The sequence below is a fragment of the Condylostylus longicornis genome, unplaced genomic scaffold (assembly GCF_029603195.1).
Source record: "Condylostylus longicornis isolate FDR11 unplaced genomic scaffold, ASM2960319v2 ptg000018l, whole genome shotgun sequence".
In the NCBI taxonomy this organism is placed as follows: domain Eukaryota; kingdom Metazoa; phylum Arthropoda; class Insecta; order Diptera; family Dolichopodidae; genus Condylostylus; species Condylostylus longicornis.
The window spans coordinates 6,781,660-6,806,836 of NW_026577987.1; the positions used below are offsets into that span (position 1 = coordinate 6,781,660).

The 25,177-nt window shown below is 25.3% G+C and overlaps 3 protein-coding genes and 1 non-coding gene across 4 annotated transcripts; 3 read left to right on the plus strand and 1 right to left on the minus strand.

Annotated features, from left to right (window-relative positions):
* Positions 1-308: 308 nt before the first annotated feature.
* LOC129606464 (uncharacterized) lies at positions 309-5,237 on the plus strand. Its single transcript, XM_055516805.1, has 8 exons — positions 309-327; positions 461-551; positions 1,028-1,259; positions 2,163-2,341; positions 2,428-2,541; positions 2,605-3,223; positions 3,319-3,471; positions 3,533-5,237. The coding sequence occupies exons 1-8, from the start codon at positions 309-311 to the stop codon at positions 4,844-4,846; spliced, it is 2,721 nt and encodes a 906-aa protein (XP_055372780.1). The 3' UTR covers positions 4,847-5,237.
* On the minus strand, positions 1,800-1,871 carry Trnae-cuc (transfer RNA glutamic acid (anticodon CUC)). Its single transcript has one exon. It is a non-coding gene; the product is annotated as a tRNA-Glu (tRNA).
* A 6,082-nt stretch (positions 5,238-11,319) lies between the features above and the next one.
* LOC129606427 (alpha-tocopherol transfer protein-like) lies at positions 11,320-15,781 on the plus strand. Its single transcript, XM_055516757.1, has 7 exons — positions 11,320-11,498; positions 14,210-14,395; positions 14,476-14,635; positions 14,710-14,943; positions 15,028-15,169; positions 15,287-15,389; positions 15,457-15,781. Exons 2-7 carry the CDS (start codon positions 14,242-14,244, stop codon positions 15,606-15,608), a joined length of 945 nt encoding a protein of 314 aa, XP_055372732.1. The 5' UTR covers positions 11,320-11,498; positions 14,210-14,241; the 3' UTR covers positions 15,609-15,781.
* Positions 15,782-17,951: 2,170 nt separating this feature from the next.
* On the plus strand, positions 17,952-21,694 carry LOC129606347 (retinol-binding protein pinta-like). Its single transcript, XM_055516628.1, has 6 exons — positions 17,952-18,228; positions 20,241-20,400; positions 20,479-20,715; positions 20,767-20,899; positions 20,981-21,083; positions 21,209-21,694. Exons 1-6 carry the CDS (start codon positions 18,072-18,074, stop codon positions 21,358-21,360), a joined length of 942 nt encoding a protein of 313 aa, XP_055372603.1. The 5' UTR covers positions 17,952-18,071; the 3' UTR covers positions 21,361-21,694.
* Positions 21,695-25,177: the final 3,483 nt, after the last annotated feature.

Here is a 25,177-nt window from a genome sequence, read left to right on the forward strand (position 1 = left end):
GGTTATTTTGTGTTTTCAGTTCTATTAGTGTGTTTTCCTCTCCATTTACTTAATGTTGAAGTGTGCGTTTATTGTATTGCAATATCTATGCATATAGCGTAAATTCGAGAAGTGTTAATTTAACTACATATATTTAAATGCATGTTTGTTATTAAAACTAATTTTATATTGAATTATTGGTAGAAATTTGGAATATAAGGCAAATGCACTCTGTTAGTTCAATCGATTGAAGCGCAACACCAATATTATAAACTAAAAATATAATTACATAAAAAAATTAAATATGTATGCATATGTGTATGATTCTTATGACTCTTATGTCTAAGCGTAAAAGTACATAGAAATTTCAGCATACATAGATGATGAGAGTTGAACTTGACTTGATAAACTTGAAACCATTATTATTTTACATTTTTTGTTATTTTGTTATTATTATTATTATTGCTTCTTCGTGAACAAGTCTTTTGCTATTTTGAAGACGATGTCGTTGATGATGATGATGATGATGATAAGATCCTACGCGAATTTATATTTTTTCTTTTTAAGTTATGGTTTTTAGAGTGTCAAGTATTTGTTTTATTTATTTTTTTTGTATATTAACATAATCTTGTTGTACAAGAAGAGTCAGAGTTTTAGTTACCTTTTGACTTTAATCATATATTTGTTCAGTTTTTTTTTGGAATTAAAAAATAATAAAAGTAAAATTTCAAGAGATCTTTTTCAAAAATCATGCTTAATCCTTATACGGTCAAAGTGCTACTACTAGTCTTGTATGATCTTGATTATTGTACCAACGTTCACAATAGTAAATCTTATCGACATTTTTATCAATAAATGTTTTGTTATTTTCTTTCATCATGTTTTTTTTTTCTCTCTTCTTTTGCATGAAAATCGTTGTTTCGAATTTTCCATACATTTAAGAATGAAAGGATCTCTGATAAAATATTTAAGTACATTTAAATTTTTGTTTGCCTTTAATTTTGCATTTAAATATTTTAATTTTTTTTTTTATTTTATTTCTATATAGTGAGTTATCATCTTATTTTGCTGGATATCAAATGGCACCAAGTGTATGCCAAAATTTAACTGGTCATAATATTGATGGTGGTAAAACGAATGCAATAACAGCAACAAGAACAAATTGTGAAGCACAAATTGTGAATGGATCCCCAAAATTAGTTCAAGCGACAAATATTGCATTAACGAAAAAAATGACAGGAGATACTTCAGTACCATGGCAACAACATTTTACAACAAAGGTACAAATTACAAAAAATTTTAATGTTTCTTTGAACTTTAAAATTATTCTTCAAGAATAATCATTCACTTTACTAATCTAACGTTTGATTGACTTTTATTAATAAGCCATAGCATGTAATCTATTAAATTGAAACAACTAATTTTATCTTCTAATTCAAATTTTAGAATTCACTACATCACTACAAATAATCTAACTTATTTGCTATAGTTAAAAGTGTACATAAAAGTTTAGAAAAAGGCGATTTTCATAGAAAAATTAATGACATTAATGCTTCTTAGGATCTGAATTTTGTCCTTATTAAGAAATATGAAAAAATTTATGATAAAGTGCACAAATATTTTAACAGATAGTTTAATTTTTTAGCAATTTTTAGCAGATTTTTTAGCAAATACGAGTATCTATTGAAAACATTTTCCTTGAAGCAAAAGATTAGGTTTGACGTTTTTAAACTATTTCTCTAATCTTTACCAAATAAGCAAACATTATAAAAAATTAAAAAAAAAAAAATACTATAAAAAATAAAAAAAAAATAAAAAATTTCCCGTACCGGGAATCGAACCCGGGCCTTCTGGGTGAGAGCCAGATATCCTAGCCACTAGACCATACGGGATATATTAGAACACTTGCCATACCTTTATTTTAAATAGTGCAAATGATTTTTCACTCAAAACAATACTTTTAATAAAAATTTCACTCTAATATATTTAGTCAAGACATAAACCTTAAATATTTATTTTACTTTTCAATAGTTTATTATGTTTTATCATTGAGTATATTTCAAATTAAAATAAACTCAAATTGTTATATTGTTAAATTTGGTTTCACTCATATTGTATAATTTCACTCAAACCATTTTGAAAAACAAAATTGAAACACATTTTAATTCCGAATTTCATTTTAGGAAAATCAAAGACCACCGGTATTCAATCCGGAAGACTATGCATCATCATTGAAGAAATATGGTAAAAGACAATTAGGCACAAACATTAAATCAATTTATGAGACATTAGATTCAGCTGAAAAATTACAAGATTCATATAACAGATATGCTACATTACCAGCAAAATGTTCCGAATACAAGTACTTCAATTTTATTTTCAGCAATATTATTTTGTAGTTGCAATTTCATTTATGCTTTTTTTTAACAATTTATTTTATATTTGCAGGAGCCCCATTCCATCACCCCCGGAGACTGAATCTGAAATGACTCTACGACAATTTGGTTCAATCACAGATTTATTAATAAAATTGCGAGCTGACCTAAGACAATCTTTTCCCAGGTAGAAATAAGATGCTCAAAATAAAATTTTTTTCTTTTCTTAATAAAATTTAAATATTTTTAGTTTTGTGCAAGAATTCGTTTCGCCACCATTAGATGGCGTTAGTCTTCTTTTAGAAGTTTTACGTGCAATACAACTAAGTCAATCTTTGAATTCACAACATCATAACTCGCAACAAAACCCTACGGCATCTATGCCAAGGAACACACAATCTTATCATCGTAGAGCCTTACTTGATGAACTAGCATGTTTGCAATGTTTAAGTATTTGTTGTTGTCGTTCTCCAGAGGCAAGTTCTAGATTGGGTTCAACGCCAGTAGGTTTATTACCACTTGCAGCTTCGGCTACAGGACAAGGAATACGTTCAAGAATTTTAGCATTACAACTTTTAACAGCTGCTTGTGATAGATGTTCAGCAGCACATCAAACACAACGAACACTTCTAAATGGTCATGCTGCTGTTTCAGAAGCTTTATCAACTTTAAGACTGAGATGCGGAGAGCCAGTTCGTTTCCGTTTATTAATCGGAATGTTAAATAGTGGTGGAGGCTCCGGAGAATTACAAGCATATGGAGTAAAATTTTTAAATACTTTTATAGAAAGTGCAGAAAATTTGCAAAATCGTTTATATTTACAAGCAGAACTATTTCAAGCTGGTTTTGATCCAAATAACATGACGAAAGTATGTTCTTTCATTTTTTTATTTTTTATAAACTTTTTTTTACAAACTAAAGACATTCTTAAGATTTATTTATTTTCATTTACTCTTACAAATAGACAATTTCTTCAACGTCTCCTTGGCTAGAAAAACTTAGGGCGGAGATCAGACATTTTGAAGAAATTCGAATTGACGTAGATAAATTGCAATCTTTGGCAAGAGAGTCTGAAAGAATTCGTAGTCAGATGGTAATATTAGAAAGACGAGTACAGGTAAATCAATTTATGTTTTAAAAAACTTTTAGTACCAAAATCTTTGTTTTTGTGATTTTAGATTCTGCAAGAAGAAAAGTCTGTGCTAACATCAATGGAACGTCGTCTTCAAGAACGATGCGCTGAGCTTCAACGTCAAGTTTTTCGTCTCCAAGGTGTTCAAAATGATACATTACGTAGTTTGGATAAACGACCAGTTGCACTTCCACGCCATGTACCACCCAATAGTAAACAAAGCTCATCAGAGCATGAAGATGAAGGGATAAGTAGTTCGGAAACAGGGCCCTCATTAAGTCCTGTTCCAATATTAGTCTTACCTCAAAATAATTCTCTGAGTATTGTACTAGCAGATGGCGATGAAAAATTTGATTCAAAAGAAAATGAAATATCAGATTCAGAGAAAGATCCTAATTCAATGAGGAATATTAATATTGAACAATTAAAATATATTTCGACATCAAAAGAACAAGAAATTGTACCTGTTAATTTGTTGCCACAACCGCCAAGAAAGTCACGTTCTCTAGCACATCTACTCTCAAATGGTGGTTCTGATTTAGATCCATCTGAATATGGTATGCTATTAATACAAAATAATAATCGTAATATGTATTTTGATGATATCGAATATGATCCAGAAAAATCATATCAACCACATAGTGATGAAGAATCTCGAGATCATATGAATCACCATAATGGTCATCATAACCATCATCAATTATCTCAAACAATTAATTCAAGTACAAATCGTGAAATATTAGATGTTATAATGAGAGCACGCGAAAATGAAGATGATCCAACTATGAATGCATTAAGAAGAGCACAAACAATAACACCTATACAAAAATCAAATTCAACTACATTTATTCAAAGCCAACAGCAACAACAACAATATTATCACCATCAATATCAAACTGTTAATACAAGTAGTAGTATTGTTCATAGCCAACATCATTTACAATTACAAAATCAACAACCATCGCTGCCAACTCTACCACCACAACAGTTTAATGGGGTTTTCTTTATGGCAGAAATGAATAGACCACAAAAATATCCAAAACCAGATATTACAAATGCTATCCAAACCCGAAGGATTACAAAAAGCTTAGAGAGAATTGAATCTTGTGCACTTGATTCAATGGTTGATATTGTTACAAATGGTCCAATGGAAAAATCACTTAATAATCCACAAATATATTTTGGAACATCACCAACATTAAAAATTGGTTCTAATAGTAGTAATATTATAGCTGGTAATAATAACAACAACTGTAGTAATAACTGTACAAATCAAATGGTTAAGGAACAAGCAACAACATCGAGAACAAAATCACATGCAGGTTCTAAAGTTACTGATATCCCATCAGGATTATATTAGTAAAATAAGATTATAATATAAAAATAAAAAAAAAAATAATTATTAATTTTGAAATAAATTGTTTTAAATACTGAATTATTATCAAATAATTTAAATTAATGTTCTAAATTAAAACTTCTCTACTTTAATCCTGTACAATGTAAAATGTAAATCCTTCAATCATATTATTAACTAGTGCAATATACTTCTAAACAAATCTTCGGGAATTGGGTAAATTTAATTTTGTTTATAAATACCGCAATTAAATTTTGGGTAATCTTTTTTTTTATTTAACTTTATAAGTGTTAAGTGTTGCTGACAATTTTGCACAAGAGTTAAAAGTTCAATTTAATTTTCATAATTATTAAGTATATAGATTAATATAAACATTATTAATTATTAAAATTTTTAATCCACACAATATATATAGTATGGTACGTACAGCTATAAAAGTGGTCTATTATTAGACTATTATAAAATAAATTTAAAATTAATTGATTTCATATACAATTGTAAGAACCATAACTGCTCTATTCTTAGCATAATATGTAATATTTAAAGTTAGATTATTCAAATCACAAGTAAATTTAAATACATTAATAAATAATGCTAGTTTATATAATATATATAAATATTATTATTATTTTATTTAAATAAAAAACTATTTCAAAATGAGATTTTGTTCAAATTATTGTACGAATTCTTGCTTTATAATAAAAAATTAAAATATATACCTATAGTAGATTTAATAATATTATAAAATATATGTTTTTTTTTAATAAAACATTCTATAAAACGAATATTATAAAATTTTTAGTATAATCTAAGATGATTCAATAAAATCTAATTCTAATTAATTAAATTTCTTAAGTACGCTATCTATTAGGGATTTAAAGATTTTTGATTCACAACAAAATAATAATTCGGACACCATGGTTTAGGATTATAGGAGAAAATATGGGGTTTGTATAGCGTATAGATAGATTTGAACAGTATGTGGACAGTATCCGTGACTTCAATAATACGCTTACAGCGTAAACTTTACAAAGAAACACATACCAAAAAGTTTAGTAAAAGCTCTTGATATTGAACACTTTTCCTGTCTATACTTAGTGGATACGTAAATTAAAAGTAAATTGGGTGTCGAAAAAATTGAGCACACTTTTCTTGTACGTGTCATATAAATAATGACACAAATAACCAATTAAATAAATTATCATATATTTTCAGCAATAAAGTGATAGTTATTAAGTTTTTTTCTTATAAAAGTGCTATGTTTTTAATGATGTGGTAACGTTTGTTAAAAATTAACTTTTGCACAGAACTTTAAATTGAAATTTTCAAACAAGTCTGTATTATTGTTGTAAAAATTGTATTCCAAAATTTATCAAATAGCTTTAGCATTTTTTATTACAATGTAAAGATATTGAAGACTCTGAGATGGTAGTACAATCATATTAATACCGTACTCAAACTTTTTATAAAGCAATATTGAAGTCACGGTATATTATGATATAACGAAAGATAAGTCTATGGTATCTTACACAAGATTGAAAGTAAGTAAGAAAAAAAGTTTGGTTAAGATGTAAGCTTTTGTAATTTAGTAAATTTTCATGTTCGATATCAGTTCTTCAAGAATATTTTGGCCAAAAGTGGTTAAACAAATGGTCTTATCGTAGTCTATGACGCCGCAGAGTATATATTCACTAACTACAACCACCTAATCGCAGTTAAAAACCGAAAATATTACTACTATGTAAAAAAATGCCTAATGCTTGTTTATTTTGAAATTTTAAACATTTCCAATTATAATCTCTTCTAAATAAGTAAGATCAAAGTACAACCAGGTACAACATTTTAACAAGTTTAATAAATTTGATTTTTTGCATTCTTCGATATTTTTTTTTTTCAATAAACTTTTTTATTTTTACTATATAATTTTTTTAATTGATGACAAACATATTAAAAAAAAATTGAATTTCCTTCTTATTTAAATCAAAATTACAAATACACTCATTATACCTCAGATAAAAATAATTTCCGCACTTAATGCTTATATGAATACATGAAATCTATGCACAAACAAACTCGTTTATTTTACTCCAAACTATAAACAAGTTTCCTATAAGCATTGAAATAGTATAGAACTAATAATCTTTTTTGGTTAATATGGAAGCTTGACATTGGGCTATAATCGCATTGAAAGCATTTTATATTGAAGAAAAATTTTGGTTTATGTCGTGTTTTTCCAATAATTTTTAATATTTGTGTTTGTCTTAACAATGGTAACTATTTTGCATCTAATTTCTAGGCAATAATTGTAAGAGTGTATTTTGTAACAATTGAAGAGGTAATAAGTGGACAAAGGAGTTAACTTAAATTTGTATTGTGACACATTTTTTCATTAACAAATTGTAAAAACTATCTCGAATTCTATTAAGTTTCTACCCAATCTCGTCTTCTATTAAGTTTCTAGCTATAAGAGTAATCACAGTCGAAAATATAACAAATTTAATGGTGTTCTATCCGAAGAGCTCGATTTTCGTCAAAATGTTAGTTAACCCCTTTGTCCACTTATCTCTTCAATTATAATTGCGAGCAGTACGATGGCACATTTTATTTTTCTTACAGCAGAGAAAAATTTAACCGAACAAATACAAGGGCTTATATTTTAATTGTTTTTTTTTTGTATTCTTAAATCTATAAAGTATATATATTTACCTCCAAGTTTTACTTATTTTCCACTACTTAGTATAACACAATTTGCATTACTAATTTAATATACAACTAATGTGGCAACAAAACAATTAGTTATTCGATTCAATCATTATTAAAAGAATTCATTCTATGTGATAGACAGCTAACATGTTGTATAAAATATACAAACAAGACGTATCTATAATAGTTATGTGGAGAATATAAAATGGGACAGTAGCTATGTACAACAAAAAAGTTTTCTGAAAAAAAATGGTTAAATCAGGTTTTTTTAAATTTACTAACTTTATTCTAAAAAAAATACATCACATTATTAATTCAGGAAATTTATAGGTACACGTGAGTTGTAATTGGTCATTCTTGAATTTTATATGAATAAAAATCATAGTGATACCTAATCAGTACTACATACACTCTTTGAATTTAAAAGTTTTTCGAATATTAATTCGAAGTTTTTCTCAGTTAGTCATACAGAAATAAGCGCTCAAAAAATTTCTGTTTTGCACAAAATCACAATTTCTCTAGATTGCAAATTTTTGATAACATAAATTTTATAAAGAAAAAAATTATTTAAATGAAATTAACCTCGCAGTTTTCTTAATAAATAAAAATGACTGTTGAAGCGTGTTATATCAGAATAAGTTGGCTTGCTAATGCCGCCCATACTTTTTATAACTTTAAGAAAAGTTTTAATTAATTATTAAACAAATTTTTTAGGCGTAATGAACTATTGGGCTTTTTTCATTCGCAGCTCTTTAAAACTTTATCAGGGAGCATGCATACATACTTATGAGGTCAACTTGTTTAATTAAATCTAATTAATTTAATTTAAATCTAATTTACATTTTTCCTACTTAATTATTCACCACACTTTTCTTGTTTAACTTTGTTTTATTTTCTGCTATTTTTATAATGTTGTGCAAGTGCATTTATAATATATTTTAATTGTGTGTTTATTTTTATATTAAAAATTTTCCAATGAAAAATTGAATTTTGTTGGAGATTTTGTTAAAAACCCATTTTTATAATATTTAAAGGAACATGTTAAAATTACCAATTTTTATTTTTGGTGATAATTGAAATTCTCTCTCAATGTACAGAGCTATAATTTTGTTATTTCGAGATTTATAACCATATACCCGTAAATCTAAACACGTAATAAAAAAAAATTAACGACATCATTTCAAAACAACATTACTTATATATGAAGCAAATCTATAATTAAATTTGTAAATAATTATAAAAAGAATATTAAATTTTTACTCTAATATTAACCATAATTTACAACCCTCAGTTATTTTGGAAATCGAAATTTAACGCAGTTGGTAGAATTCGACTAAAATCTACCATTTATGGCAGGGAACACAATTAAAGATCTTACATTCTTTAAACATTAATATTGATTACAATATTATGTACGTTTAAAGAATTGACTGCATAAAGCATATAGTAAAAGATTGAATATTCGTATCTTCGTTTTAAAGATTTTATATCTAAAAATAAAAACCAAAACAGTAAAATAATGAATTCCCAAAAATTTACTTTTCGAGAATTGGATTTGATATTAATAGGTTGTACTCGTAATTAATATGCGAGTCGCAAGGTACATTTCTCTTTAAAAAATGAACGGATAAAACTTGACTTGTTCTAAAATTCACTTTAGATTAAAATATTATAAAAACTTACATGAAATTTATGATATAACAGAAATAAAATATATAATGATAAAGAAAAACCTGTTATAAATTCAAATTTATATTAAATTTATAACAAAGACCGGTTACTTTTAATTTGTACGTCAGTCACTGTATCTCTTAGTAAAAGCTTTGAAAATAGCAGGTAATAGAAAAAAAAATAATCAGCTGTATTAAAAAATAAGTCGATAACATATATGAATAAATAATACCCGCCTTAAATAAAAGGTTAAATATTACATATATCGTTTTTAAAAATTACACCTATTTTAATTATATTATGTAATTAAAACATACATATACAACTGAATATTTCTTACGGAAATAATGATATAGAAGAAAATTAATTATTCGAAAGGACTGTATTTAAAACACTAAACTCTTGCTACCGAATAATTAATATGATATCGAGCGTAGGATTTAGTAAATAATATAATTTTAGAAATTAGTTATAAACTTCATAATATAGTTAATACATATTAAGACTATGTCACATGCATCAATTTTTGATATATTAAATCGCAAGCATACAAAATTTTCGAGAAAATTTATGTCAAATTAATTCTGATGTTTCTATTTTAAATTTTTTTAATATAAGAACCTTGAGAATTCATAAAACAATAATGTCACATTGTGGTCAAAAAACATTGTGAAGGAACTACCGAACAAATCCAATATTTTTAAGTCACAAGAAAAATATAACAGTATCGCATTGATTCTTTAAACATCATTCGATTCTTAAAAAACTGTAGGTACAAAATAATGTAAAAAACTGTTTTATAAAAGAAAAATTATTTTTGCTATAACATACAACATAGCTTTTTTATATAGGAAAAGGGTATGCTGTCTACGTTTAATGTTAAACAAAGAAAACATTGTCAAAAAAAAGTTTTTGTTATATATGTATAAGGTGTTCGCTAAACTCCAACAGCAGTGGAATGCGTCCAAACGAACAAAAAAAAAACACCAAGGCCAACATGCAGAATGCTCAATATACCTGGATTATAATTGACTTATAGTAAAAATAGAATTGAAAATTTTTGGTATTGAAATAAAGGTGACGCGAATACCTTTCATTTTAGAAAAGAAACGGTACTATAATTATACTTTGTTCTTATTATTTTTTTTAAATTTTGACTTCAGGTTTTTGCTTGATAGACATGTTATTCCTAGATTCTTGATACAATAATGTTACATCAGAATGAAGGTCAATATACTAGACATCATTTCCTATAAAAAATCGATAGATTAGGGACGTTTAATTATGAGTAAATTGCAATTAAAGAAAACTTTTTTGGAAAAAAAAATTCTTAAAAATTTTGGTCTTGCACTTATTAATATCACTGAAACTAATAAAAATCTTTAATATTGTTATTACACCGTTAGAAAGAGAATTTTATAAGCTTTAAAATTACTTCACACCTAGTTGTTGGCTTTGCCTATTATATTTCTCAAGTTCCCAATAATAAATGTGTAAGATTTGGCCAGTTTTCAAAAAGACTATAATTTTTTTTTCATCAAGACTAATTTTATCATCATTGTGTTTCGTGAGCATAATCCAGTCTCGGACACCTTATATGTATATACAAAGTGTAATTATTCCAACTTTAATATAATATAACAAAATTTTTGAAATATAATCTGATCAACTTATGAATACATTGAATATATATGTACATAATTTGAATTTGAACTTGAACTTCAAATTAATAATTTTGGGAGTACGCATGAGTAATTAATAAAATTACTTAATATTACTACTTTATTATATAATACAGACACATACATATTTACATGATGGTATAGTATACATTGTTACAGTTTTTATTGTGAAAGTCAACTAATAATCATCGAAGCTAGTGTATCTTTTTTTCTATACTACAGTCTACAGTACAACTGAAAATTCTACCCACAACTTAATGATGTTATTTTGCGAATTTATTGTTCTGTGTTTTTTTTGTATCTAAACCTCAATCAAGAAAAAAAAAAATAAAACAATCATAATTTTTAATATGTGTATAGGGAAATAAGTTTAAAGCGCTTGTTTTCAATTAAAAACAACATCAGTCGTATTTGAAACGTTGATGAGTTTAGAAATTGAAAGCTAAAATTTTTTATTAAAAAAAAAGTACATAACATTCCAGTTTTTTTTTTTTTTGCTCTTTTTTATTCGTTTAGTTTAGATTATTACGTCTCTATTTAAAATTAGAACTATCATTAAGAATAATTGGTGATACTCGTATTATAAAATAGAAGTAGTTAAGGTAGTTAAATTTTTAGATCATTATTTAAAAACAAATGAAAAAAAAATTATGGAAACGCGTTTGATTTTTACAAAATTAAAGTAATTAATTACAATTTTATTTTACACAACAAAGCTACAGCAAGTTTTGTAAATTATTATGAGATTTAATTGAATTACATGAAATAATTTTAATATAACAGTGCTATAAACTTATTGTCAACGGTATATGAACAATATGCTATTATAAAACATTATTTTTGTATGTATTATACAAAGATGAACAAAATAGTGAAAACAAGTACAAAATATATAATTAAAATTTAATTGCAATGAATTGGAAATAAATAATGTTTTTTTTTTAAATTTAATAATTCAGCAATGAAAATATCAAAAAAATATTCTTAAATTATTGTGTTATACAAAATTAATATGTGGGATTAAATAATTTTGTTAAATATATTAAAAAAAATCACTGCCCTGGTTAGTAACCAATAGGGCTGTACAAAAGGAATAAACCATTTTTTTTAAATTTCACTTCATACTCAAATAATTTAATTCAATTTTAAAGTTTGCTTTGATTTCCGCTTTAAATTTCACAAACCAGTTTTTGCCCTGTTCTTAAAATAAATTATATAAAAGTTAAATAAGATTAACATTTATGAGTTTTATTATTAAAATAAAGCCGGTTTTGTATATACAGGCTTTTATTATTAACAGAGCATTAATCTTAAAATTTTCTTTTTGTGTCTGATATCTCATGTTTTTCTGTAAAATTAAAATTGGATAAATTAATTTTAATTTCCTTATTTTTATTCAAAATACAATAACCTCAAATATTTTAAAACTGATTATATGAACAAATATTCTGAGTACAGTTTAATTCTTCGGAAATTTCATACAATGGACGTATCGAAATACGTGGATATTAAATAGTGTGACACAATTTTTTGAGTTTGCATATTGTTTAATAAATCTTTGAATGACGGTTTAACATTTTTAAGGATGGTATACATGTAGTTGGTCACAAATGTTGTTTAAAAAATTAAAATAATTATGAAAGTTTTTAATATTTTTTTTTTTAATTCTAATAAATTAATTTGACTTTAATGTATTAAATTATTTTATTTTATTCTGATCGAAAATTAAAACCTGATTTCGAAGTGATTCATATCGCAGTTTTCTATAAATAGAATATTGAAAATAATAAGTAAATAATCGACCAAACTAAATTGATATTTTAAAAAAAATTATTGTAAAAATATGTTAATAGTTTCGAGCAAATAAACCTTAGTGAAAACGTTACTTCTCTAGTTTAAAAAAAATTCCGTACCTCCGCACATCTTATTCAAAATGGTAAGAGTGCAATTTTATAACATGCAATTGTGCCTTAACTGAAAAGCAAGAGGGTCAATATAAATTTTTGCTATTTTACCAAACTATGAATAAATTTTAAACTTTTAAGCAGGTGTTTTTAATGTCCGTTATATATGTATCTTGAACCGATTTTTCGCTAATTTTTTCTATTACTTTTCTCTTACACGACAACTCCTCAAATCTACCATCTAAATCTACAATTTCAACAGTTTATAGACAATGATTAAATGGTTTATTTACAAATTCTTTTTACCTACTCCTGTTTCATAGTTATTACAATTTTTTCAGAAGAAACTAATTAGTCACATATAGTAATAGACAAAATATTATCTATTAAAAATTAAATAGAACCTAAAAACGAACTGAGAAATTTGTAACAAGATCTTGTTGTCCTTCGTCTTTTATGAGAGTAAAAATAAAAATCTATTTTATGAGAATAAAAATCAAAATTCTGCCCCCATGTATTAGAGAAAAAAATTTCAACTTCTCGGCAGCGTTCCCATTCGTATACAATAATTGTATTTATTTGGATACATTTTAGCTTTAAAATTAACAAAGATACTCAAATCTGCCAAAATGCCGCAATAGGCTACATTTGAATATTTTTCTGAAATATGAATGCATTTCTTGCTCAAACACTAAAAATATTTTTAAACTGTCAAATTGTTGCTAATATTAAATCGCGAAATTACTTTATTTTCAAAAACAAATGTTATTTGCTTTAAAAAGATTTACAAAATAAATTTATTTTAGAAGAAAATAAGAATGAGAATATATTCAGTTGGTGCCACCCTCCTTCTGTTGAAATCTACAACTTTTAGACAAAAATATACTAGAAACATACTGGTGTAAGCTAGATATAGTAGAAAATGCATTTCCGGGACAATCTTTTTTAAATTTTCATGGTAAATAACCTTTACCGGAGTTACAGAATGTATATATTCTGACCTTAACTTTTACAATTAACATGCAACAGAAATTGTATGTGATTTCTCATTATTATTTCTAATATAAATCTTGTTTATTACTATAAATAGTAAAGCTCACATTACAGAATAAAGCAAATTAATATTAAGTATGAGTTAGTTTGTACAAAATAAGACGACTTAGTATATAACAACTCTACTTTACGAAGCGGGATACATTTTGAATACATTTTTTTCCTCGAAATTAAACGCATTTTTTTTACCGAGTTGGAACACTGCTTCTCTAATTCAAATTTTAAGGCGACAATAAATTTTATGTACTTTAGTAATAATGTGAACATTCAAATTTAATAGTATAAAATATTTAAATTTTTTATAAAAATTTTATTTAAATTTTGCAAATGAAAAAAATTTACCAACTTATTTTTAGATTTTCAAATTTTAAACAAAAAATAAAAAATAATGGCTGTGGAGGAACATGATTTTACACCAAAAAATCCAACATTACAAAAAATTGTTAGAGAAGAATTAAATGAAACACAAACTCGTATTAATGAAAGTTTAGAACATATTAAAGAATGGCTATTAAAACAACCCCATATAACACCAAGATTAGGTATACTATTAAATAAATATATATAAGTTGTGGATCGTAGACATATGTACTTACATACATGCATATTTTAATATTTTTAGATGACAAATTTCTCATAGGATTTCTTAGAACATCAAAATATAGTTTAGAAGCAACAAAAAGTAAATTAGATACATATTTTTCATTTAGAAGTCTGGCACCGGAATTCTTTAGAGATCGTGATCCATATGATATAAAATTAAAAGGACTTCTAGAAAGTGGGTAGGTTACCCTTTTTATACTATTCTCATATGAATTTTTTATTTATGATTTTTTTCAAATGTTTTTTATTTTAGGACTTATTTTCCAACACCAGAATCCCATCCAGATGGATCACGCGTTAGTGTAACTGTAGTATCTAATTTACAAAAGCATGATTGTGGTATTATAGATATAATTCGCATTACTACTATGGTAAATGATAGAATTTGCATATATGATGATCATTTAACAATAGCTGGTGCCCATGCAGTTTTAGATGTCGAAGGTTGTACCATTGCATTAGCAACACAAGTTTTACAATTGGCTAAGTAAATTATTATAATATTTCATCAATATATTATTATTAGTACCCGATTCAATATTATTAACAATATTTTTTCTCAAAATTTTAGTAAATTAGCTTTAGGAATACAAAATGCATATCCAATTCGAATTAAACATTTTCACTTGATTAATGTTGACAAAACTCCACCAATTTTTCAGATGGTTTTAAAAACGTTTAGGACTCTTTTCAGAGATAAAATGGCTCAAAGAGTAAGAAGTGTTTTTTTCTTATTTTATTTATTTTACCGTTATATGTGTGTATACAATTTTATAAATATTAAGATAGCATTTAAAAAAAAATTTTTTTGATTTTAATTTATTACACAGATCCTTATACATGACAATCTTGAAAGTTTACATAAATGTGTTCCGAAGAACATATTGCCAAACGAATACGGCGGTGATGCTGGTACATGTGCAGAAATATCAGGTTCTTGTTCATTTTAAAATTTAAAACTTAATTTTAATTAAATAAAATTTTTATTTCCATTTTAAAGCACAATATATCCTTCCAATTATGTTAAAGAGTAAAGAATGGCTTCAAGACGATGCACAATACAAAAGTGATGAATCAAAAAGAGTTGGACAATCAAAAAACAATGATATGTTTGGAATTGAGGGGTCTTTCAAGAAACTGGAAATTGATTAATTTATTCTGTGTTTTTCTTTTTTAATTCATATTTTTGTATGATTAATATTATTTAACCTTATAGGTGGTAAATTAAAGTTAATTTTTGTATTTAAATGTTGAATTAATTTTGTAAAAAGTGAAATTTTTGTAAAAGGTGAAATAAAATATAAAATGTAATGAAATTTCAATAAATTTTAAAAATATTATATTTGATTATTTTTCATTATTATAATTGTATACCTATATATACTCTTTCGGAAATTTGTGGCATTACAGAGAAACTCATAAATATACAACGCGTTTAGTCAATAAGTAATTTTATTGAATAAATGTAATTTATCACTTATTTAAGTACGTTTCACTAGTGAATTTTCTAAGAATATTATCCTTAAAACCTTTTTGGTCCCAGAGTCTGAATTTTAAAATGAACAAACAAGCCTTTTTCGTATTCATTTTAACTCATACTAAATAACGTATCATCTTCCAAAATCGTTGTTTACCGACCGCATTGTGTATACAATAAGGTGGGTTATGTGAAAATGAGAATGATTTGAGAATGGTTTGCTCAATCTTTTTATGACAATTCAGATTTCCGTAGTTTCACAAATTCATAAGAAACGCAAAATAAGCCGATATCCTATAAATATGCAACATTTTATAATGTTATGCCGAATAATACACAAGTTAATATTAAATTTAATTGAAATTGATAATTTGAATATAATTACAACAATATAATACTGCTATAATCAGTGATGCCGTTTAAGCGATTTTTTGTCGCTATATTTATAGAGACTATACGCGTCTTAGCTCTAAATAATGCCCCTAAAATAATAATAAAGAAAGAGAAAAATCAATACATTATTGCCATTTTTGATGGATTAATAGTATAGTAGAAGATTTCGTATTGCTTAAATTTTGTTTTTTTTATAATTTTTTTATTTGAAATGATTTTGTTTTTCAATATAAAAATATTAAAATGAATTCAAAATTTTAGTTTCTTTTTCATAATCAAATAGGGTTGCTTATGTTTTGGTCTATTCTAGCGGATTGTCAGCTTTGAAAATTATTTGAATGTAGAATTTTAACGTATATAAAATGGCGATTTTCCTACTTCTGTGACGGCAACACTGGTTATAATATAAAGTAAAAATACTGGTTATAATTATACAATCTAATAAAGGAAAAAATATAAAACTTAAGTACTAAAGTTGGTAAATCATGAGTTTTAATTCAAAATTAAAATTATAGCACTTCTTAAGGAAATAATCCTTGTCAAATCAAAGAGTTTTTGCGTAAATAATTCAATTATATTCCTTTCAAAGTATGTGTGTTTTTTTTAAATATTGTAAAAGAAGATTCAGAAAAAAATGCCCATAAAAAAAATTAAACGATAATAAAGTAGCCAAACTTATCTAAACTTCTTGCAAAAATTTGCAGCATACGCAAATTTTATACAGTTAAAAAAAAAACTCTCTTTTATACTTTTCCCTTTTAGCATAAGTGCTGTGCTGTTAGTGCAAAATTTGTATAAATTTACATTTTAATTAAATACATAAAATAATTTATATGCAGCCGGAAAGGTCGGACATTAAACATTTATACCTAATTATACCAAACTAATTGGGAAATCAAAGTTTTCTTCACTTTTCCGCTCATTCATGTTTGACAAACCATATAAAATCGAACCTCACCCAAATAGAAATTTTTTTCAATTAGAATACAATTTTTTTAATAATTCTCATTTTTTCCTAATAAAATATTTGTTATTATTATACATATATTAAATTTTTGTAGTATAAGAGAAATTTTCCCATAATAGTAATATAGTTATGTTTACATTATATAATACATACTATATAGACCGATATGACATATCGTCATATCGTTATGCGATTGTAGTTATCAAAATATAAACATAAAATTCAGTCTGTTTAGGTTTTTCTTCTTTATTTTTTCCTATTATAAAAGCTCTGTCGAAACTTATATAGAGCTAGAATTGAAGTGAATTGTATATAACGCTCTTTTTTTATAATTGACATAAATTTTTTGTTTTTGTTCTACACTTTAAATAAAGACTTTCCTTTAGAATTAAAATAGTAACAAACTGAAATTTCCCATTTGAACTGCATATTAGCATACAATGTACAGTTGATTTTAATTAATTATTATTGTTAAATTTTTTTTCTCTCTTATTTTTTTAATTTTCAAAATTAAGGTGTACTCGCTTAAAAATTTTTTTCCAAATTTATACAATATCAGTTTAGAATAAACTGAAGAAGAGACCAGTCAAATTAATAATATAAATCTATAAAATAAATAAAATAAATACCTACATACGTACACATGTATTTTAATTTGGTTATTTAAATAAATAACTTAGTGAATATTAAAAACAATATATTTTAGTGGAAAAATTAAGTTTTTGTTTTTAAGAAAACGAACACATAAGCATATACATATATATAAAAATATTTAACCATGACAGCCGACAGTGTTCCAGAAATAAGAGAATTATCACCCGAATTGACAAAAGTAGCTAGAAATGAATTAAATGAAGATCCTCTTAGAATTGCAAGTGATTTGGAACAATTGAAAGAATGGCTTATCAAACAACCGCATATTAAAGCAAGAAAAGGTGAGTATAGTATGAGTATAGTAGATGTGTGACTGATATTGATATTGTTTTGAAAACTAAGTTATTGAGTTCGAGTCCAGATTGAGGAGAAGAATTTTTCAATTTTTCTTTCTTGATTTCTTCCATTAATTACGTCATCAATCTGCTCTGCAATTGTATGAAGGAATATTTGTTGTTTATTCTTTAAAATTTTATTAAAACCCATAAGAAACTAAAAAGGTACGAACTTATTGATTTTATGTCGGAGTATAGTTTATTTAAAAAACTATAGAGTTTCTTATTGAAAAATAATATTTATTAAAAAATACCCACGTGATACAATCCATTTCGTTTCAAAAATTTAAGCCATAATTAATGCTATTGAAGTACAAAAAAAAAGATGTACATGAAAGCAAAAATAACATTAAGGTAATTTGTTTTTCATATTTAAATTTACTCAGACATTATAAATCTAAACAAAATATGAATACCAAGCAAATACTAATGAATGTATAAATCGATTATTAATACTCGCATCACTGAGATTACGAAAATATTCATTATGGCAAGTCACCTCAAGTTTGCATTTCTACTGTATAAAAGTGAGAAAATAGCATTTTCAATACGATGGCATTCGGCGGCGGTTTGTTAATTAAAAGTTATATTAGTTATATGAAGTAATTTATAGGTACATTTATAGTAATCTCTAACTTTTAAGTAAATTAGTAGTCCAAGATTTCCTACATTCTTTTATTTTTCTTATTATATTTCGTAGACACTTCAGATATGATGCAAAAATGAGAGCTCTAATAATTTTTGTATTGAAAATATATTCTTCCTTTTAATTATATGTAAACTTAACATATATGTTAAAGATGCAACTGTACATTATTAGTAGCAAGTCATTATATAATATTTCTAAACAATTTTTGATTATTCCCCTTGAAAACTCAATATACTTACCATATATTTGCAATTACGGTGACATTTTTTTTTTAATTTCCACGTTATTTTTAATACTTTATTCATAGTTTTTGTATACGTTAAAATTCTTATCACTTCTATATTTCTCATATTTACTAAGCACTATAAAGTTCTTTAAAGTATCTTTTTTTTTAATATCAGTTTTTCAGTTTAGTGTAATCTTATCAAAACTTTTGATATTTTATAACCTATATTAGACATAAAAAATAAATTGTAAGCATGTGAATTACGGAAAAATAATATTTAAATTTGGGCAAAGGTACACATTTTGTTTCTTTTTGTTATTATTATTTAAATCAAAATTCAAGAGCTTATACACAACAATATGCATCATTAAAAATACATGTGCGAACGATACTAAAACAAGCACTGTGTGTCATATAAATGTACACTGAATGGAAAAAAATTTAAGCTTTATAAACTATTTTCAAAACTACTGCATTAAAATTTTACTCACTCAGAAAATTTACAAGAATATGTACTAAAAGAGTATAGTAAAAGTAGATTTCGAAGAGTATAGTTTATATGGTTAATATTTGTATTTTTAAAACTTTTCAAAAAGAAATTTTGAAAAAAAGTTCTTATTAGTTTCTTATTACACTGCTCGTAAGTTCGTCCATCTGTTCGTGGGCATGTTTACAAAACTTCTACACCCTTTAAGATGAAACATGAAATTTCATAGATCTTTACTAGAAATTTATTTCCGTAGTAGAAGAAAATGTTTAGTTATCTCCCCCCGTCCCCCTTCCTCAGCCCTTCTTACTCTTGTTGAAGGAAAAAGTGCTTTTTTACAAACCATTGGTATGATCCGACTTTATTTGTATCCAACTGAATTAAGATACAAAGGTCTACTGCACCAAAAAGTTTTTAAATTTTTTTTCAATATTATTCAAAAAATTGCAAAGTTTCAATTTCACAAGGATTCAAAACATTAATGAACTATATATGCATAGTTAAAAACTCGCGTTCATTATGAACAATTATGAATATATAAAATTTCTTCACCTTGTCTAACTTTATATCTTCCATAATAATTTTTGTATTTATAGATGACCAATTTTTAATAGCATTCCTTAGAGGTTGTAAGAATAGTATAGAACGTGCAAAAGAAAAATTAGATGCATATTATACTTATAGGACAACAGCTCCAGAATTTTACGCAATACGTGATCCCTTCGATAAAAAAATATTAGAAATTTTGGAAAAAGGGTAAATATTATCCGTACTTAAACTAAAGTTTTATTTGACATTAAATTTATAAATAAAAAACTATTCTATTCTGTACAGAGTTGTTATACCATTTCCTGATGCACTATCAGATGGCAGTAGAGTTCTTATTAATCGAATGTGTTTATTTGATCCGAAACATTTTGATATGAATGAAGTTGCGAAAGTTGGTTTTATGATAGGAGATCAACTATTAGTCGAAGATGATAATTTTGTTGTTTGTGGAACCGTTGTGATAGTTGATGTTAAAGATTTATCTCTTGCTCATGGAGCACAATTTACTCCAACATTTGTGAAGTAATGAAAAAATAAATATGTAAAACAAATATAAAAATGTTTCTTTTACAGGAAAATGGCTCAATTCGTTCAAGATGCATATCCATTTCGATTGAAAGCCATCCATTTTGTTAATGTTCCCTCAGCTTTTGATTTCTTTTTTAAACTTTTAAGTGGATTTTTAAGTGAAAAAATAAGAAAAAGAGTCAGTTTCATAATATTTTCCTTAACTTTGTTTAGCAATTATGCTAAAATTTTTAAAAAATAAAATTTTATTCTATTACAGCTTTTTGTTCATGATAATGTTGCAGAACTAGAAAAGCATATACCAAAAAAATTACTTCCAAATGAATATGGAGGTGATAACGGTTCAATTAACTTATGGATTTGTAAGTTATCTACTAAATAAATTAAAATTTAAACATGTATCAAGAAAAAAAAATATTGAAATTTTATTGCAATTTTTATTAAACGAAAACAAGTTTTTTTTTTTTTAATTTTTTTTTATTTTTAGGTAAGTGGAAAGATGATTTGTTATCAAAACGAGAATGGTTCTTGGACGATGAACAGTACAAAACTGATGAATCGAAGCGGATAGGACCAGTTAAGAATCCAGAATTATTATTTGGTTTTGATGGATCATTTAGAAAATTAGAAGTCGATTAATAATGTATTTAAAAGAAAAATATTTAAAATCCAAAATTCAGAAAAAATTGTTATCATTAAAACGTAAGCAAAAAACGCTGTAATAAGAAAATAGAAACAAGAAATTTAATGTATTTAATTTTGTGTGTTCTAAGTAATCTAAGTGATTAAATTCGATTTTTATGTAAACAAATTTTTCTAATTACAATATTCATTTTACATTTAAACGAGTATTGGGGTGATAAGTATTCAATTATCTCATGAATTTTTATTATAATGCGCTTTTGTGTAGATTGTGTTTTATTTTTAGTAATTTATACAAATTTTACTTTGTATAAAATATTATTCACCCATAGTCTATTAATCCCATCAGAATGGGATATTATTGAAAAGAATTTTGTTTTTTAGTATAGAATTTCGAATATCAAAATTGATTTTATTCAAAAAATTTCAAGATTTTTTAATAACAACGCCTCACCTCAAGTTATACGACACTAATAAAATATATGTATCCGATTATTTAACATTGGTTTATCATTATTAAAGAAAATATTACTAAACCTACATACACAGCAAACTTACAAAAAGTAATTTTCTGGCTTTCAAAAAATTGTTTTTTTATGCGTCTTATAAGATTAACTCATTTGAATCTGCGTGAAATGAAGGAACAAAATGGTTATCAAAATAAACACAAAAAATTTAATAACCAAGTACATATTAGTAAGTATTGGAATTTTCGAAAATACAATTCTAACTTAAATCTTAATTCAAAGTACATATGTTAAAAAACTACAAAATCTTCAAATGTCGCATGTGCGGTAAATCTTTACTAAAAACGAAGCATGATTGAAAATCGTAGCGTGCTTAAAGATTTTTTTAAAAGCTGCAAAAATATTAAGTTTAAACAAGTAAAAACGTTTCAGTCGGTATAAACCAATTGAATTATACCCTGCAACTTTCATTTTTGTATAGCAATTACTCGAACTTGTGAAACCATTCTGTAGAAACTTCACGGATATATCTGACCTATAATTGGACACACTTATTCATTAATCTTACTTTATTATATTTCCAAACATTTAATATTAGCTTTTGAACTTCTATGGCAGCTACCCGAATCTGTCAAGTAATTCAACCAAAACTTCACGAATATGCCTAACCTCTAATTGGACACACGACTGCCAACTTTCATGAATCTGGCTTTAATATTTTTCCAAATAATTTAAATTAGCTTTTGGAGTGGTATGGCAGCAACCCGAACCTGTCAAGCAATTCCACCGAAATTTTGGAAATATATCTGACCTATAAATGGACACACAACTACCAAGTTTCATGAATCTGACTTTATTCTTTTTCTAGCTATTTAAAATTTGCTTTTGGAGTTGTATGGCAGCTACCCGAACCGGTTCAGGGATCCCATTAAAATTTTTAGCGCATTTGTAAAATGTAATTGGACACGCGTATACAAAATTTCATATTTATACCTTTATTAGTTTTTGAAATATTTAAAATAAACTCTTTGAGCTGTATGGCAGCTATCCGAACCCGTTGTGCGAATTGATCCAATTACAATAGGGTTCGTCCTTGGCAGAAAATAAAAAACTTGTGAAAGTTTGCTGTCGATTGCATTATTTGTTTTTGAGTTATTGTGCGATCGGCGGAAGGACGGACGGACGTGGAAATGAACGCAGAATTTTACACTGAGCAAGCATATATATATATGTCTATACCGCAGATGACTCCTTCAAGTAGTTACAAACTTCATACCAAAGTTAATATACCCTTCACGAAGGTGCAGGGTATAAAAAAAAACTCACATGGAAAAATATAAGCTGTTAAAAAATTTGCAAAAGTAAACTACTTATTTAGTTCCTGTAAATCTGTAGTAATGCAAGGAAAGATTTTTAAAATTTAACTCTAAGTGCATATCTGAATTATCGAAAATCCGCTGAGCTATTCACGAATATGTATAAGTTCCATGCCATGCAACTTTATATTGTAACAGAAAAAATTTACTAACTTTTTGTAAACTTCAATTCAAAAATACTGCTTTGGTCAATTTAAGTATTCTAAATTTGAAAAAGATTATAAATTAAAGGTCACGGATTCAACGAATCAAAATTTTAACTATACTGAAATCAAAATATTTTTTATTATTTAAAACGGAAAGATTAGACTTCATTGTGTCTCAAATAAAAATAAATTATTCAAAGAATTCTACAAAAATTTTTTGTTTTTATTTTTGATTATTTTTATCATTTTTTTTTTCTTTTTTATTTACAATTTGTATTTTTCTTCTCTCATTTCACTTATTATCATTTCTTTGTTTTAAAGATTTAAATTTCATGTTACATTTCAAATTATAAATATATATATATATATATATATGTATATGTATATTTGTATTTATATAAATATATATACTTAAATTATTTACTTATAATATATGTATCTATATATATTTAAAAACTTTCAAACTGATTAAAATATGAAAATTGTTAAAGAATTTTCACCTTTAAAATTTAAAAACTTTGTTTTTTTTTTTCATCAGTGTGAATTGTTTGTATTTTTAAAAATTTTCTTTTACTTATTTAATAATTAATTATTTATATTGTTTTTTGTTTTTTGTTTTATATTTTTTTTTTATTCAAAATTAATTTTACAAAATTATAATAAAAAATATGAAGGCATGAATATATAAATTTGCATTTTCACCAAAAAAAAAGAATTAATTTTCACAATGATTAAATTCTAAATTATTTCAAAATATTTGAAAAATTGCTTCTACTATATTAATTATATTAAAAGCACAAAACAAAAATTTTAATTAAAAAAAAAATATCATTTCATCAAATAATCTCTTGTTAATTGACTGTCAACAATAATTATAGTTTGCTCTATCATTAAATTAACCGCAATTTGTCGTAAATTAAACGTTAAATGTTATTTTAATGTTAAAGCACGAAAATTTTTTATATCATAAAGGCTCGAATTGCAGTTCGAATCATAAAACTATATCATGTTAAGCAATATTTCTGCATTACAAAAAAAAAGTTATTGTTACGTACACACTACATTTTTCATTGAGACAGTCATATATGCACTTATTTTTGTAAAACTTTTAAAATTTCATCAACTCAAACAAAATAAATCAAGTATAACACCAATAATTAATTTCTTTAAATTTCTAAGGTCTTCTACAAATTTCATAGTGTGAAAATTTCATTTTAAAATATTTGTTAAATTAAGTAGACAGATATTAAATCCAAAATAAAATATATTATAAGCAAATTCATGCAAAATTGCAAACGCTAATGTAATAAAGAGTAAAATATATACATTATACAAACTTTTATAATATTTATATATGTATGTAAATGAATTTTTGTTATATATCATTCGATAAGTGCGGGTTTGTATGCGTTCTTTTTTATTACTGAAATATACGAAAACATAAACGCAGATTAAAAAAAAAAATAGCAAATAATTATAAGTACAATATTATAAAACCAAACAATCAAACAAGTTATGGTTTTTTCTTAACCAAAGAAAATAAAAGAAATTCTAAATTAATACTTTCATTTCGAAAGTAAAAAGCAAATTTTTTTTAATCCACACTTGATATAGTCTGTATGTTATATTATATAATTGATATACATACGATGACTACCAAAACGCAAATCTAACGTCAACTTGACTTATTCAGCAATACTGTTTTCTAATAACGGAAGAAGTCAATTTGATGTTAGATTTGCATTTTGGCAAATTGATTATTTTTTAACAGAAATTTATTAAAGGAAATTAAAAGAAAAAAATTAATCCAAAAAAAAAAAGAAAA

Excerpts from the sequence above, each read along its gene's own strand:
- LOC129606464 (XM_055516805.1), top strand. Across the intron at positions 2,342-2,427 it reads GCAAAATGTTCCGAATACAA|GAGCCCCATTCCATCACCCC; the intron begins GTACTTCAATTT and ends TTATATTTGCAG. Across the intron at positions 3,224-3,318 it reads ATCCAAATAACATGACGAAA|ACAATTTCTTCAACGTCTCC; the intron begins GTATGTTCTTTC and ends TCTTACAAATAG.
- LOC129606427 (XM_055516757.1), top strand. The coding sequence starts at position 14,242 with ATGGCTGTGGAGGAACATGATTTTACACCAAAAAATCCAACATTACAA. Across the intron at positions 14,396-14,475 it reads CCATATAACACCAAGATTAG|ATGACAAATTTCTCATAGGA; the intron begins GTATACTATTAA and ends TAATATTTTTAG. Across the intron at positions 15,390-15,456 it reads TACATGTGCAGAAATATCAG|CACAATATATCCTTCCAATT; the intron begins GTTCTTGTTCAT and ends TCCATTTTAAAG.
- LOC129606347 (XM_055516628.1), top strand. The coding sequence starts at position 18,072 with ATGACAGCCGACAGTGTTCCAGAAATAAGAGAATTATCACCCGAATTG. Across the intron at positions 18,229-20,240 it reads GCATATTAAAGCAAGAAAAG|ATGACCAATTTTTAATAGCA; the intron begins GTGAGTATAGTA and ends TTGTATTTATAG. Across the intron at positions 20,401-20,478 it reads TTAGAAATTTTGGAAAAAGG|AGTTGTTATACCATTTCCTG; the intron begins GTAAATATTATC and ends TATTCTGTACAG.